The sequence below is a fragment of the Tursiops truncatus genome, chromosome 10 (assembly GCF_011762595.2).
Source record: "Tursiops truncatus isolate mTurTru1 chromosome 10, mTurTru1.mat.Y, whole genome shotgun sequence".
Taxonomy (NCBI): Eukaryota; Metazoa; Chordata; class Mammalia; order Artiodactyla; family Delphinidae; genus Tursiops; species Tursiops truncatus.
The window spans coordinates 23,090,041-23,106,491 of NC_047043.1; the positions used below are offsets into that span (position 1 = coordinate 23,090,041).

Below are 16,451 nucleotides of genomic sequence, written 5' to 3' on the forward strand. Positions count from 1 at the left end.
TGCATCTTCCAGCTTCCAGAGGCCACCTGAGTTCCTCGGCTCATGGTCCCCTTCCTCCATGTTCAAAGCCAGAAACAGCAGGATCTTCTCACATGGCATCAGTCTGACCTCCCCTTCTTCCCTCTCCCATATTTAAAGACCCTTATGATTACCTCGGACTCACTCAAATAATCCCATATAATCTTTCTACTTTAAGGTCATCTGACTAACAACCGTAATTCCATCTGCAAACAGTTTCCCTTTGTTATGTAACCTCACATATTCAGTTTCCAGGCATCAGGACGTGGACATCTCTGGTCATGGGGAGGGCACAAGTCTGCCTACCTTAGATGGTCAATTGTGTCCACAGAATATACAAGAGATACAGAGAGAGAGAGAGAGAGCAGATGTTTCCAACTAAGTAGAAGGAGGGCATTGACATGTCAAATAGCCATGAGCTGATCATTGTTAAGGCTGATTGATGAGAGCATAGGGATTCATTAAGTATTTTGTCTACTCTTAAATATGTTTGAATTTTTCCTATAAAAAGTGTTTAAGCGCCTTTGTTTCTCTATTGCTTCCAAGACGCACCCAGACTAGGCTTCTCTTGTTGCATGAAGTTTAAATATTAGCTGTTAGGTTTTACTATTCCATCCTCATCCCCAGCCCCTGCCAGCTGGCTACTGGAAGGGTAAAGAGCTCCTCCAGATCTGGCCAGTGGACAACATACACTCCAATAAAAACTTTTTTAAAAAGAGTGCAGATCTGGCCAGTGGGTACAGGGCAGCAGCCTTTTGGGGTGACATCCAACAGCTTTGCAAAACATTTTGACCTGGATCACACCAGAAACTAGAGGAATACTCGTGTCAGAGGCTGCGTCCCTCCCACAATTGCAGTCCACAGAGCCTCTGAGGGCCTTGATTCCTGTCATTGGCTGCAGTCCAGGGGGCACATGGTAACCAAGGGTGACCCCACAGTGATGACAGAAACGGGACTGTTCTGGAGCCCTCCTCTGTCTTCAGTCAACCCTGCAGGTTGGCTCAGCTGCCCCAGGTCATTTCTGATCAACAAAACAAATTTCTGCTGATTCGAGAATTCAACAACAGTCCTAGATTTGGGGCCAGCTGACATCATCCCTATAGGAGGGAATGAGCTAGATCCTAAGGTGGGAGTGAATTCCTTTGCAGCCAAGCAGAGGCTCTGAGAGGTGGCCTGTGCTTTGGGGTGAGGCTCTTCCTGTAAGGGTGAGCACAGCCCACCCTCCCCTCCTTGGGGCATGAGAGCTTCCTTGGCCTCAGTGTCTTCCCTGCTGTCTCCAGAACATAGTCGCGTGGCCCTTGGCACCCTGTCTACTTTTTCAATCTTCTCCCATGGAGGCCACCTCCCCTTCCCCACTGTAGTGTTCAGCCCTCTCACCTCTCCCAGCTCTCACTCTAGAACCACAGCAGAGGCAGCAGGAGTGTGAAGGTGGAGAGGACACTGCTGGGAAGGACACTGTTCTGTCATGGGCTGGGGCGTTTCAATGTAGGTCAGTGGGTCACCTTGCTCGGCTGCACACCCGTCATGCCCCTGTCCTCTCTGTCTTTCACTTCCTCCACCCGCAGCTCCCAGAACCACGCCCCCCTTAGCTCCTACTCAGTCCCCAGGAATGTGGTCCGGGCTGCTGTGTTCCAGCCTTCCCAAGGCTCCTGGTGTCCCAGAAACCCAGGAAATCGATGCTCAGGACTCCCAGGGAGGATGGCATCTTGAAGGTGAGGCCAACTAATGGATAAGGAGAAGGAGTCAGGTGGGGAGGGGGAGGAAATCATTAAGGCTCTATGTAAGGAGAGGGGAGGACTGCAGAGTGAATGGGCAGTGGAACAAGAATGGATTTCCTGGGGCAACAAGAGAGAAGAGATGTGAGAGGAAGGATCTGGGAGACCAACTAACCCCTGCTTTCAGTTTAACAAATATTTATGGTTTTCCTCCTTTGTGGGAGGAGCTGTAAGATGTAAGAAATACCAGGCCAATTTATGAATGAAAGTGGGGGACACAGGACCTTTAGAGGCATAGGAGAGCATCACTCAGGTCCCAAGAGGAGACCCAGGGCTCCAAGAAGGCAAAAAGTCTAATCCAGTTCACACAGTTTATTGAGACATCTGTCCAGGACCCAGAGAGAGCAGGGAGCCTGCTCCAGTCTCTGCAGTTACCCTGGTATCTCCTACACACAGGGAAGCCTCTGAACGTTGAGGGAAGTGGCAGCCAGGAAGGGGGACTGAGATGGAGACCTTGAGAGACAAAGAGGAATGTTGGGAACTCAAAAAGGGTGTGCTGAGCTCTATAATGGAGCGTGGGAGTGGAATTGGGAGTGTGAGAACCCAACAGGATATCATGCTGGTTGACCAGATGGTGAAATGAGATCAGTGAAAAATGGTCACTGTTTTCAAATAACTGTTTGGATTGTGCTTTATTTGGCAAAGGGGGGGCAGGGGGGTGGGGAGGGGATGGCTTGTCCAGGCATCAGAGTTACTGTAGGACATTTCAGGGGGTTCCCAGTCAAGAATCTGAATGAGTAGGGTTAGCCAATGGACTATACTGTCTCAAAGAAATGGCAGAGGAAATGCTAGGGAGAGGGTATCTGGCAGGGAGGGCACTGCAGTACAATGGGAATCTAAACAGTAGGAGAGAATGAGGAAAGGGATTTGGAGCCTACAATTTGGGGAGGTAAAGAAAGAAGAGCTGATAAGGGAGAGTCTGCCACATTGGGACAACGGGGGAAGCAGAGCAGCTGTCTTGGGAGGGTGGGAGAAAACTGAGCTACCCCCATGGCTGGGCTCCTGGACTTCTCCCACCTGGGAGATGGTGCGTGTGTGTGTGTGTGTGTGTGTGTGTGTGTGTGCCTGCACGTGTGTGTAGGCAAAATCTGCTTTATGGACTGTTAGGTAACTCTCCCTGGGGTAGGAGAACTTCAGGGTCAGCTAGCTGGGGCCCCAGGGGTTTCGCTTGGGTTAGGATGTCCTGGATGGAGTGGCAGGGGATCGTTCCAGAGCTGCCAAAGCCACAGGGCTTGGCACCAGCTGAGGGGTCATGTTGGGAAGAGCCAGCTCGACGCCTACTCAATGTTGAAGAGGAGACAGAAATGCAAGAGTGACCAGAAGAGCTGGACTTGCTGCCACAGGGTTGGAGGATGATTTTGCCATGGGATTGGGAGCTGGAGCTGCCACTGAAGGAGCCAGTGCCTGGTGAGGAGCTGGGCCTCTGGGAAACACCACCACAGGGCTGGAAAGATGAACCAGAACTGCTGGAAAGGCTAGAGCTGCTGTGGACTCCAGAGCTAGAGAGGGAGCAGGGCTCCTTAGAGCCCTTGGAGCCAACGCCATAGGGCAGGACCCCACCAGAGCCCACCGGCTGGAACACAACGGCCGAGGAAGCTCCCGACTGGTAGATGTTGGAACTAGAAGAGCTGTGGCTGGGGATGATGGGGATGCTGGAGAAGTATTTGCCCTCAGAGATGGGGGCCCCGGCTGCAAAGGAGGGAACCCCTGGAGAGCCTTTGATGGGGTGCTCTTTGATGAAGTGGCCCACCGGGTAGATTTTGCCCCTGATGTAGGTCATGCCTGGGACCAGATAACTGTCAGAGGAGCCACCCACCACCTCATAGCTGCCATATTTGCCTACAGAGGTGATGGGGGGGCAGGGCTTCCCTGGAAGGCCACCATTGCTACAGGGGACGCTTTGACCCACTCTGGGGCCACCAGAGCCATGCTGCTCCACCACCACCACTACAGGCATTTTACCCCCAGACACAGAATGGGAGCTGGAGATGTAGGGGCCAGAGTGCGAGACGATGGGTCCCCCACTGCAGGGAGAGTCAGGGATGTTGGAACTACAGGGACTCAGCTTGGCGTTGACCTCCTGGCCACTGCTGCTGGACATCGAGGAGATCTGGGAAACAGAAGAGCTCGAGCCTCCTCCAGACTGGGAGCTGAGGCTTCCTGATTGGGAGGAACTAGATGCACCCTGTAGACTAGGGCTAGGTCCAGAGGAGTAGCTTATCTGCGAATACCCCGTTCCTGGCTTAAATAACGGAAATCCTGAAGAACGACCCTGGGTAGCAATGGACCTGCTGGAGCCGCCACTGGAGCCACCACGGGAGCCACTGGAGCCACTGGAGCCGCCACTGGAGCCGCCACGGGAGCCACTGGAACTCGAAAGAAAACTGCTGGAACTGCTGGAGCCACTTTGGCTACTGAAGCTGCTGGAGCTCCCCTTCCCCAGGAGACAGGGGTCACTGGGGGAGGTGATACTCGTGTGGTCCCTGCAGGGGTCTGAGAAGGTCCCAATGCTCTTGGTCAAGGTCCCTGGGGAGGAAAGTAGTGGTTAGCAAGGGCCAGAGAGGCTGGACTTCCTTTCTCCCCTCCCAGACCCACCTCAGTCATCTGCTACTCTGATCTCTCCTGAGAGGAGCCCAGGGAGAGTTTGGGGTGGAAAAGGCAGGGAGACCCCAAAGAGATGGAGAGTGGGGGAGACTGAGACTCTGAGAAGTGGGGGAGACCGTGGGACCAGATGGAAGGAGGAGATGAAAGACAGAACCACAGAGGACTGAGAAGGGAGGAAAAATAGCCAAACAGACACTGAGAAAAAGAGAAAGTGGGGGAGGGGCAGGGGGACAGCAGTAGAGGACAGGACACTTGAGGATTATGATTGGGTCGCCAGCTTCCCCTCGAGAGGCCAGGCTTGGGTACAGAATGGAAATTCTGCTTCCCGCCTCGGCACCGCCCATGCCAGGAAAGCTGGGTGGGGGCCAGGACATGGGGGCGCGCACTGTTGCTTCAGAACCCGCTTGTACCAGCAGGACAGGACCCTGCACCCCGAGCCCAGCTCAGGGACACGAGGATGCAGCCCTCCTCCGAGGCCCCTGACCTTTATCAGTTGTCTCCCCGCTGGCCAGCACCGCGTGCCTCCCTGCCCCCAGGCCCACATCTGACCGCTTCTGCCTCTACTTCTTTCCTTAACTAATCCTTTGCTCCTCACCCAGGCTCCCCCTCCCCCCACCCTTCCTCTACTCCCCACCTTAACCACCTCCGGTCCCAAGTGGTGTGGACAGAGCCACGTACTTCAGGTCGTACATTTGGAGAGGCCAGATCTGCCCTACCTTCTTCACAGCGTTACGGTGAGCACTAGATGTGACCACGCATGCAGAAGGTGCTTTACAAAAGCAGAAGGCATCAGACATGATTTATTGCTGCCATTCCTCCTTTGAACACCCCACCAAAAACCAGGTCTCCACACTCTGTGAGTTCCCCATTCTCTCCTCAGAAAGAAATTCAATGCATCCACCTCCACGCCAAACCCCAGCTCTGCCCGCAGCCCCGCCCCCTTCACTCTGCTGCACTAATCAGCCAGCCCCCCACCCCCACCCCGCGCTCCTCCTCTGCTCCTCCGATGCCACACAGCCACGGGGCCATGGGCAAGGTCACCGTGATCAACAGCACAGGCCCCGGAGTCACCCAGCCTGGGGTTTGGATCCCGGCTTAACTGCTTTCTAATCTGTGAGCTTGAGCCGGTTTCCTAAACTCTTCAAGCCTCAGTGTCTTCCCGTGTAGCGTGACGACGCTTCTCTCACACCATCCTTCTAACGATCAAACGAGCTAATGCGTTAAAGTGCTGGTGGAGTGTCTCGCACATAAAAAGGGCCCTATGAATGGTGACAACTATTATGACTATTAAATATCAACTCCATCTTCTAGCACTCGAATAATAATAATAACAACAACAGCCAACATGAGATAACTGTCTAGGAGTTCGACGGCACTGCGGCACACATTACCTAGAGACTCATAGAGAAACTAGAGCTAGGTGTTAACTTTAGCCTCATTTTAGAGTTTCAGAGACGGAGGCTCAGTAAATTTAAGCAGTTTGCCTGAGGTGTCAAGGCAGTGAGGAGCGGCCCCCAGACTCAAGCATCAGATTCCAGAGCCCCTGCCCTTCCGCCCTCGCTGGGTCCTCTCCTGGACTCTCCCCACGCAGGGCTCCCCCAGCCTTCTCTGACCTGACATCTGCAGTCCTGCCCCCCTCCTCTCCCCACTCTCTCTGCGCCCAGGGCCCCCGGCCTCCTACCTTGCAGGAGGAGACTGGCCAGCAGCAATGCCAACATCCCCCGCCCTCCCACAAGCCCTATCCGGGATGCTCGCGCAGAGCCCATCTTGGACTGTGTGGCCTCCTGAGTGACAGCAGCTCGTGGACACCCGGGGCCTTTATGTCAGGGCTGGACATTTCCCAGGCAGGAGTCACTGTGGGGAGGGGAGGAGAGGTGGAGGTGGAGGTGCCGGGGGCGGTGGGGGGGGGGGGGTTGGTGTGGCCGGGAGGAGCTGAAGTACTGTTTGGGTATTGCCTACTCAGCAGCAGGGGTGGCTGCAGTGTGGGGCACCATGGCCCTGGGAACACCTGGCTGGCCTGCCCGGGCTCCTCGTTGCCTAACCTGGAACCAGGTGCTCTGCCCCGAAGGCCGCTCACTCCTGGGCGGCCACCCTCACCATGGGGCCCAGTCCCCTGGCTCCTTCACCCTCCTGCCTTCCCCAGTGTTGGCCTCTCTGACTGCTCGTCCTCCCTCCACGCACAGATGTGGGCATTTCAACTTTCCCTTCAGTACCGGCTACCTGCTGTGGCCCGCACCCCCGCCTCACGGTTATCCCCGCCTGGGAGCCCTCCACAGCCTCTGGATCCACGCCCCCCTTTCCCTGAGACCCTTCACTCAGCTTCCACTCTCTTCCTCCGGGTATAAGGATCTACACCCCACGCCCTGCTGTCACTGCCCAAGTACCATGCTTGCCGCACAGCTATTACGTGTGTCATCAGCGAGCGGACCTTTGGAGTCTGCACTCCAAAGCCAGTTCCCTGACCTGTCCCTTCCGGGGGGCTCCAGGGACGGCCCACAGGTGCTGGACGCCAAGGCCTCAGCCCGGAGACAGGCCTGGGCTGAGGACCCCTGTCATAGCTGGGCCTTGGTTACTCACAGGCCACTCACAGCCCCTCCCCGAGGGGTGGCCCTGGCTCCAGTGTGTGAGCAAGAGGCTAATAAGACTAATTGGGAAGGTGGTGGCCCTGTCGCCCATTAATTGACTGCCCAGCCTGGATGAGCAACAGGAAGCAGCCAGCTTGGTCTGGGTAGGATCCACGGTAGGACCAAGGAGGGCCAGCAGAATCCTGGGTCCCTGAAGGATGAAGGGCAGGACGGGAGGACCAGAGCCCTGAGACCTGCTAAGAGGGGGTGGTTCCTCCACCATCGCATTCCCCTCCCTCCGCTTGGAACCTGACCCCACCCCAGCCAATTAATTGCTCACTGGTATTGCCAAGAGTATCAGTATTGGAAGGCGGGACCTGGGAGTCGGGTCAGGTTCTCTGCCTCTTCCCCAAGCCCACCCAGCCTTCTCCCTGCTCCCCTGGCCTGGACTCTCATTCCCGCACTGCCCTGGTCTCCTCACAGAGGCAGCCCTACCGCCGGAGCCCTCGGCTCGTTTCTCCCTTTCTCTGTCTCCTGCCCTGCTTCTGACCCAGCCCAGCACTGTCCATAGAACTTTCTGCCATGATGGAAATGTTCTCTCTCTGTGCTGCCCAATACAGTAGCCAGAGCCCATGTGGCCACTGAACATTTGAAATGGGGCTAGTATGACCGACTGGAGGAACTGAATTCTTAATTTTACTTAATTTTAATTCATTTAAATGTAAATAGCCACTTGTGGCTAGTGGCTACCAGCGAATCTAGCCCTTGACCGTCCCCTAGCACCCAAAATGGGAGTGGAAGAGAGAGGCGCCCAGTGGCGCAGTGGTTGAGAGTCCGCCTGCCGATGCAGGGGACACGGGTTCGTGCCCCGGTCCAGGAAGATCCCACATGCCGCGGAGCGGCTGGGCCCGTGAGCCACAACTGCTGAGCCTGGGCGTCTGCAGCCCGTGCTCCGCAACAAGAGAGGCCGTGACAGTGAGAGGTCCGCGCACTGCAATGAAGAGTGGCCCCCGCTAGCCACAGCTAGAGAAAGCCCTCGCACAGAAACAAAGACGCAACACAGCCAAAAAAAAAAAAAAAAGAGTGCTTGGTCTAGCCGGGCAGTGGCAGCAGGCACGTGAACTGGGCTCTGACACAGAGCCACCCACCTGTGCTCTCTCTTGGGCCTGTCTGTCCTGCCCTCATTCCTCGTGAGTGACTGTTCCCTTGAGCCACTCTTCTCTCCCCTGGATGAGCTCTTTCCTCTGAGGGATACAGCACACTTCCATTAACAAATGGCAGAGCTCACGTGGCCGCGAAGAGGAAGTACGGGGATTTCCCCTGGACAAGGCGTTCATCTGATGCTGGGGTGGGGTAGGCAGTGCTGTGCAAAAAAATCGCCTAAGCGACTCTTTCAGGGACTCTCACCCCAGCATAACGCGTGACCCCTGGCTGAGAACTGCTGCTCTGGGGAGCAGTCTCCACCCCGTCAAAATACATCAACTCCCTCAAAATACATTCCACGGTGTGGTCCATACTCAGCTACACCCTTCCTGCTTCTCCCCCTCAGCTCCCTCGTCCATCACTCTCTCCTCTAGGACTGACCTCCTGGAACTTGACCTGGTGAGCATCTACTTTTGCTCTTCCCGGCCCTGTTCTCACCCCCTTAGCAACCCCGCTTGCATCCTCCAAGGGACCCGGGTACCACAGCAGGGACATGGGAGTGAAGATCGGGGTCAGAGCAAGGAGCAGCCTCAGCCAGTGCATCCCGTAGAGGAAACACTTGGCAGGCGGGGGCTCTGCCCACAGGCGATGTGTCCCCCCAGCCCTCGTTCTTTTCCCTTCCTCCCCCCGCCTTCCTGCAAGCAGCCGGGAGTCAGCTGAGTGACGGTCATGCTCCTAGAGTCTGAGACTTCATAGCTCTGCTCAAGCCACCTCTGATGTGGCCACCAGCCCTCCTGTCTTGTGAGGAGGTGAATATAAGGCCGTGGTTAGCTCTCAGAGTAACAATAATATTTTTCCTCTTCTCTGTTCTGTGGAGCGAGTGTTAGGGAAAACAGCACCCCTTGTCTGCTCATTACACTCAGCTATTAAATAGTCATTCTTTCCACTGTTGCTATTCATGCATTTTATTGTTTTTGGTCACCCAGAATTAGAGACCCAGCTCCCTCCTGATCCGGCAGGAAAGGGTGAAAACGGGGACTGAGGCAGAGTCTGAATGTGCTTAGGAGAGGCTAGAAGGACTTGTCCCAGGAGGGACTTCTAGGCAGGCTGTGGCCCTCACTGTTTCCGGGGGTGGGATCTGCAGGGGCCCATCCTCTCTCCTTCTCCCGGACTGTCCGAATCCCTCTGGCTGAGAGCTCCTCGTGGGCAGGGAGCTTCTCTCACCCCACAGTGTGCCCCTGGTGCCTGATGCATCACCCCCACACACAGGTAACACACCAGTCAACACAGAATCCTATTGGAGAGGCGGGCGTCCCATGTCCAGCTCTGTTCTCTGGGGCCCCAGGACTAGAACCAGAGAAGGACAGACTCCTCCTCGACAGTGTGTAACAATCAGCTCATCATAAACATCTGCACGTGCAGGATTAATCTTGATTCTCTCAATGCTCCTAGGAGACAGAAATTATTATTTATCCTTTGGAGCTGCAGACACAAGTTCCGGGCGTTAAGATGATGCCCGCTACCAGTAGCTGGGGGCTTTACCTGGCATCCTGATGCTGTAGGCTACACATAGCTAGCTTTTCCTCTTCTCCCTGGATCGTTGCATGACCTGGCTCAGTCTCTCATTTCTTTCAGTCCTTGTGACCTGCCATCTTCTCAGAAGCCCTCTCTGACTTTCCTATTTGAAATTGTAGCCCTCCAGCCGCACACTCACGGGCCATATCATTCGCTATGTCCTTCCTCTTGCCTTCTTTTTCTTCATAGCTCTTATCAGGACGGGATAGCGTATTACATACAACCTGTATGCATCTGCGTGTTGTTCACTTCCCCCACGAGAAGGTAAGCCTCGGGAGGGTGGGGCCCTCCTTTCTGACTCACCGCTGTTTCCACAGCTTTAGCGCTGCGTGGCTCATGGAGGGAACTCAGTTAATAATGAGAGAAAGAATAGATAATGGACCACTTGGGCAAGCAACCTGGCCTGAATTTTCCTGAGGGCCCCAGCGCCTGCCTCATTTTACCTCATGTGCCTGACTCACCTTAGAGGAGTCACCTTGGCGACTAAGCCGGCATTAGTGGGACCTGACGGAGGCCGGGCGAGCGATGATGTTAGCGGCACGACAAGGAGGACTCTGGAGGGAAACGCCTTGGAGGAGTCTCTATGCTGCCCTCTGGTGGTACGTCGTGGAACATCACGGACGAAGAACGGAGGCTGTCAACCTTGCGTGGGAATTTAGAGATTATTAAGGAAATCCCCTAAATTCACATCCCAGGGCCACGCAGAGATCAGATGGCAGAGTAGGAACAACGAATTGGGTCACAATCCGATGCCTTCACCACTACACCATCCTGTCTGTCCCCATCACAGTTGAGATTATGCTGCAAAAGAGAAGGGTATCAGCGGGAAAAACCTTCGGAGAGAGGTTTGGTTTAATTCGACAAGTTATTTGAGCCAGTGCTAGACACCTGGTGGGCAGTTAGTTAAAGATTAGAGGGAGAAAATGTACAGTAAGAGAGCTTAAGTTTATACCAAAGCAAGTCTTTGGTCAGATGAGTTTGAAACGTGAAATTGGCAGAGGAGTTAGCACGGGTGTGCCCCTCCCTAATTTAACTTTTATCACATTTTATTGTCATGATTTATTAATACATATTTGTTTCCTCTCTAGACACAGAGCTCCTCGAGGGCAGGGAGGACTGAAACTTCTCCCTGAGATTGTCACCATCACCTGGCACCCCACACAGTAGATGCTCAATAAATGACCATTATATGGGTAAATAGATAAACAAATGAGTCGTTTGGAGTTTCCCTGCCTAGAGATCTTCAAAGGAGAGCAGATAACCAACTCTTCTGTCTAGTCCAAAGACATTATTCTTCTGCCCAAAGGCTGAGGGCTGTGCCCAATGCTTTCTCAAGGTAACTCAGCTTCTATAATTAGATTATACCAAGATACCAGTTCAAGGTTCTTTTCTCTTATTGGCTAAGCATTTATTGACTACCGGCCATGTCCAAGGTACTGAGCCATTGTTCTCTAAATCTATTAGAGATCCTATTCTATTATTTAATTGTATGACTCCATGTTGACATAAAATGCAATAGTGTCCCCACTGCAGTCACTTGTAGGTGAGGTCAGTCAAGGCAGATGGGGAAGAATCAGCATCGTCTAATCTAAATGGATAAGCTGGCACAGTGGGATCCCCTGTGTTAATATTCCATACCATCCAGTCCCACTCAGCCTCCTCCCAGCTAATAAACACAGCATTTTTAGGTACCAATATCTGTTGCCTATTAATTGGTATTAAAATCTCCAACTACTTTTTTTTTTTTTTGTGGTACGCGGGCCTCTCACTGTTGTGGCCTCTCCCATTGCGGAGCACAGGCTCCGGACGCGCAGGCTCAGCGGCCATGGCTCACGGGCCCAGCCGCTCCGCGGCATGTGGGATCTTCCCAGACCGGGGCACGAACCCGTGTCCCCTGCATCGGCAGGCGGACTCTCAACCACTGCGCCACCAGGGAAGCCCTCCAATTACTTCTTGCTTTCCCTTCCCTCTCCCACTCATCTACCTGTTGTGTCAAACTTGGAAGAGTTGGTTTGGAACTTACATCCAGTTTTGACTTTGGCACTTGTGTTGTCTTGGAAGGTGAGTTACCTCTGTCAACAGTAGTTTCCTCATCTGTAAAATGGGGTTAATAATTTGCTTTATTGAACACCTTGTGGGCCAAGTACTAGGAGAGAAGTAAGGCGTACAAAGACAGACAAGGCACAATCCCTGCCCTCAAGAAGCTCATACTTTACAAAGGGAGAAAGACATGGAAACCAACATAATGTGGAAATGATGCAAAGAACCTGCGATCCTTTCCTGGGTTACATCAGGGACTCAGTTCTTTCCCTCACTTTCTCTCTCCTTTAAGAATGTTTTTCTCTTTCCATTCCCAACAAACTCCATTGCACTGGCTTGAGAAGTTGCTGAGGGAGGGCCAGTTTGAGGAATCCAGACTTCCTTCTTCCCTTCTATCCCATACCTCCCTGCCACAGTACACCAGACAGGTTATGTGTGCCTCCCCACAAAGAACACATTTCTATCCAAGGACAAAGACTTTCAGATATGAGCTCCTGAGCCAGGCACCAAGACCTTCTCTAATTCCCCCAACCTACTTGTTCCACAACATTTCTTTCTTCTCCAAGCTATAAATTCTTCACTCCGGGAGTTCCCTGATGGCCTAGTGGTTAGGATTCCGGGTTTTCACTGCCACAGCCTGGGTTCAATCCCTGGTTGAGGAACTGAGATCCCACAAGCATCATGATGAGGCCCAAAATGTACATATTTATATACTTATACATTTATATATATTTATATAGATATATAGATATCTCCTTCACTCTAAACATTTTGATCTACTCTCTGTTGCCCAAACTCACCATTCATTAATGAATTCAGCCATTCATAAAACATGTATGTGACGGTTAATTTTATGTGTCAATTTGACTGGGCTAAAGAATGCCCAGAGACCTGGTGAAACCTTACATTCAGGTGTGCCTGTGAGGGTGTTTCTGGAAGAGATTAGCATTTGAATCGGTAGACGGTGTTAAGATCGCCCTCACCAATGTGGGTGGGCACCATCCAATCTGTGAGGGCTGAACGGAACAAAAAGGTGGAGGAAGGGCAAATCTGCTCTCTGTTTGAGCTGGGACACCCATCTTCTCCTGCCCTTGGACATCGGCACTCCTGGCTCTTGGTCTTTGGACTCAGACTGGGATTTACCCCATCAGCCCTCTGATTCTTGGGCCTTTGCACTCATACTGGGACTTAAAACCATCAGCTCCCATGGTTCTCAGGCCTTCGGACTGGGATTAAATTGCTCCACAGGTTTTCCTGATTCTCCAGTTTGCAGACGGCAGATCGTGGACATTCTCAGCCAATTCGTGTAATAAATCTCCACGTATATTCTATTGGTTTTGTTTGTGTGGAGAACCCCAATACAACATATTCAGTGTCCATGAGGCCCAGGCACTGTATTCCGTGTCAGATTTACACAGATGAATAAAGAGATGGGATAATGTAATTAAAATCAGGACAGGCCTCAGTTCAGATCCCAGTTTTGCCATTTTTCTCCGTATGACCTTGCATGAGTCACTGTACCTCTCCAGGCCTTTGTTTCTCTCCTCTGAGAAATGGTGATAACAATAGGGTTATTGTGCAAATTAAGTGAGAGCTTAATCTCTGTGCCTTGGGCAACAGTACCCCTATTGCACATGCGCAGTAAAAAGCAGCTGCGAGGGTTTATAGCAAACCGTTCGTTGTGTCTTAGGTTGGATGTTCCAGAAGCAGATCCTGAGACAAAAATTCAAGTAAAAGGGATTTATTAAAAAGTTATAAGGGTGGGGAGGAGGGAAAGGGAGTGGGGAAGTGGGACCAGGAAGGGCTCCCCCGGCCTAATTTTAAGCTTCCTGAGAATGGGAACTGTATATTTTTATTCGTTATATTCCCCCGTGGCACCTGACATTGCAGGACATATTGAGGGTATGAGATAATGATTGAATGAATGAGTGAATCTAGTCCACTTTGAGGCCTATTAAATTACAGACTCACACCTACAATTCGCACCTGTTCTAAGATTATTTCCAAACTCTAAACTTAGGGGGCTTTTTGTTTGTTTTATTTCGTTTTTTTTTTTTTCAAACCGGTCACATATAGGTTTTGATGGGAGTTAACCATGTAAGCAAACTGGGTCCTAAAGTGGTGGATTTTAAGGTCAGGGAACCGTCATTTCTTTTAGGCCCTCTTCAACCCCACCCAGGCCAGCCACTTGATTGACATCGGGCCATTGGGATCTCTGGGCTCCTGCCCTTCCAACTTTCCTGCTCAAATACACCCTTAAAGAATTTGGGGAAACTATGTACCCCTTACACATTTTAAAGTCAACAACATTTTTAATCTTCAGTTTAAATACTGCAAAGGGTACATTTTCCGGGAAATTGTAAATACTTATATATTTAGAAAGTCACATCACTCTTTTAAATGTAGCGGATGGAATATAACACCATAGCCCTTTCATGTTCATTAACACCCTTTTAATAAGTGAACAAGTCCATTAGCCAGTCAGCAAATTTACCTCATTTATTTTTCTTTTTGGTTCCTTTTTCCATTTCATTTTCCCTATAGAGTTTGGTCCTAATGAAATATTGTTTGCATTGTATCACCTTTTTTGTATTTTAGTGTCTTTTTGGAAAGTCTTTTATTGTATATCTCTATAACAAAAATATGTACATATCAATAAATTGGAATTTATTTCCTGTGACCATAAGACTATTTTAAAAACCATTATTCTGCCCTGGGTTTATAATTACAATTATTAAAAGATGCAACTGATCAAAACTACAAATATTGACAATGATTAAACAGAAAAGTAAACTTCTACTAAAAATTCATCTCTTCATGAGATGGAAAGGGCTGATTTTTATTTTCCATTGACTTCATTTGGTAGCTCCAGGAAGAGCACCCAGGTTCAGTTCAGGGTGGGCGAGAGAGCTCGGCCTTCCTCTGTCTAGTGAGAGAAGGGTCACTTGTTAATGGAGGCATGTGGAAAAGGAGAACACAGTTCTCAGGCAGATTCATTTTAGGAAGGGACACATATGCTTCTGGAAATTGATCCCCTTACCACTTAGTCCTGCCCACGTCCCCCCGGGAGAGTTTTCATGTTCAGCCAGAGGTATGCAAACCATAAGCTATTAAAGAGAGACTTAACTTGGTTTCTCGTTCTCCAAAACAGGGATCCCAGAATGGGAGACATGTGGGTCTGAACGTCCTTGTAACTCTGAGAGTTGCATTTCCAACCCTCCACTGGCTGAGTTCCACATCCCTACGCATATGGGCAAGACAGGAACTCAGATGACTTCCAGATCTCTGTAGGTCCATGGCTGTTACGAGGGCATCTGAATGTTCAAAGTCCTGCTCATTGGCAAAGACGCAGCCTCGAGTCAAAATTAGAAAACATGGTTTTTTGTTTTTCCATTTCATGGAAGCACCACGGTCTCCTGGTAGTTCCCAGCTGGCGGCCACCAGGCAGCAGCAGAGAACACAGTGCTGCCAGCCCTGCCCGGAGAGTCCCCGGGGTGGGGAAGAGGCGGTGGGAGGGGAGAGGACTGCAGGTGAGGTAGGGGTGTTCACTTTGGCTGTCAGAGGAAAAAGAAGGGGGAGGAGGGGGCTAAATACCGATCTCAAGAGGGGACAGAAAATATTGAGAACAACACCTTCCGGGTTCAGAATAAAACAGAAGGAATGAGGAAAGGAATTAAGGAGTTAGGCTAAATTGGGGAGAATTCAAGGGAAATCAGAAGGGTAGAGATGGGCTTGAGGGCAGAGGCCCAGGATGCCTCTGGGGGATCCATTGTCTGTACTCCTCCTGGGGTGGGTCAAGATCTGGCTCCTCCTGAGATCCGTGGCCCACCTTAGAGGCAGGTGGGCCAGGGGTTTTCTGGAGGCTGGGGTCCTGCTGGCCAGGGGTCATCAGGCCGGGGAGGTTGAGGGGGATCAGTTCTAGGGGGTACAGGAGGCCAGACTCCAGATTCAGGCAGGTCTCTCCAGGGACGACTGGGGCCTGGAGGTGGAAGGTCCTCAAAGAGAGGGGGTACCCCTGGCCAGGGGTCACCAGGGATTGGGGGGCCCTGAGGCAATGTTGGGGGGCCCTCCTCTGAGGGCTCTGTGGATGAGGGAGATGGATGGTCTCCGCTGCCTGAGATGCCTGTAGAGGAGGAAGGAGAAAGATAAGAGGTTGTGAGGATCCCCCCTCTCCCCGTAGCTACAGACCCAGGGAGCATCACCTCTCTGCGATGGACCACAGCCTGAGCTGATCCCACAAACAAAACTCAAAAGTAACTCTCACACGTTCACAAAATACCAAAGTGATCTTAAAATGACATGAAACGCCGTCCTGAACTACTGACTGGACCAACTTTAAACTGACAGGATCCCCTGCTCCCCCCACATAAGCTCCATCCAACCCTGGTTGGGACACCCCACTGGCAGGGCCGCTATATGTGTCTGCAGTCCCAAAGCTGTCTACACCCTGGCACCGCGTGGCACCCAGACCCCATCTCTACGATGACCTCCACACCCTTAACACGGACCTCAGCTCTGATGAACACTCGCCCCACACCTGAATGCTGACCTAAATCGCCACATGCAGCTACACCCAAACCAGCAAAACATTTATTCTGCGCTAAAACGCACCTTCCCGCACCACCTCCATCGCCTTAACTCTTCCCCTCATGTGAATTCCCAGGATCTCCCTATCCCTATGCACCCAGCTCACCCTTGCCTCATCTTTACCGTCCCCCATCACCCCAAATCA

General features: G+C 51.9%; 2 protein-coding genes across 3 annotated transcripts; both read right to left on the reverse strand.

Moving 5' to 3' along the window:
* Window positions 1–2,090: 2,090 nt before the first annotated feature.
* On the reverse strand, window positions 2,091–10,371 carry CDSN (corneodesmosin). 2 transcript variants are annotated; one of them, XM_073787820.1, is made up of 3 exons: window positions 9,647–10,371; window positions 6,079–9,552; window positions 2,091–4,319 (listed from the first exon to the last, which is right to left on the reverse strand). In XM_073787820.1, exons 2-3 carry the CDS (start codon window positions 6,161–6,163, stop codon window positions 2,887–2,889), a joined length of 1,518 nt encoding a protein of 505 aa, XP_073643921.1. In that variant the 5' UTR covers window positions 6,164–9,552; window positions 9,647–10,371; the 3' UTR covers window positions 2,091–2,886. The 2 variants fall into 2 exon arrangements, with proteins under 2 accessions (XP_073643921.1, XP_033719868.1); XM_033863977.2 differs by having other exon boundaries at window positions 6,079–10,371.
* Window positions 10,372–13,113: 2,742 nt separating this feature from the next.
* PSORS1C2 (psoriasis susceptibility 1 candidate 2) lies at window positions 13,114–16,447 on the reverse strand. The gene is given in 2 exon segments (XM_019927173.3): window positions 13,114–15,563; window positions 15,565–16,447. Coding segments are annotated over 2 exon segments (486 nt in total). The 5' UTR covers window positions 15,919–16,447; the 3' UTR covers window positions 13,114–15,431.
* Between the last annotated feature and the right edge of the window lie 4 nt (window positions 16,448–16,451).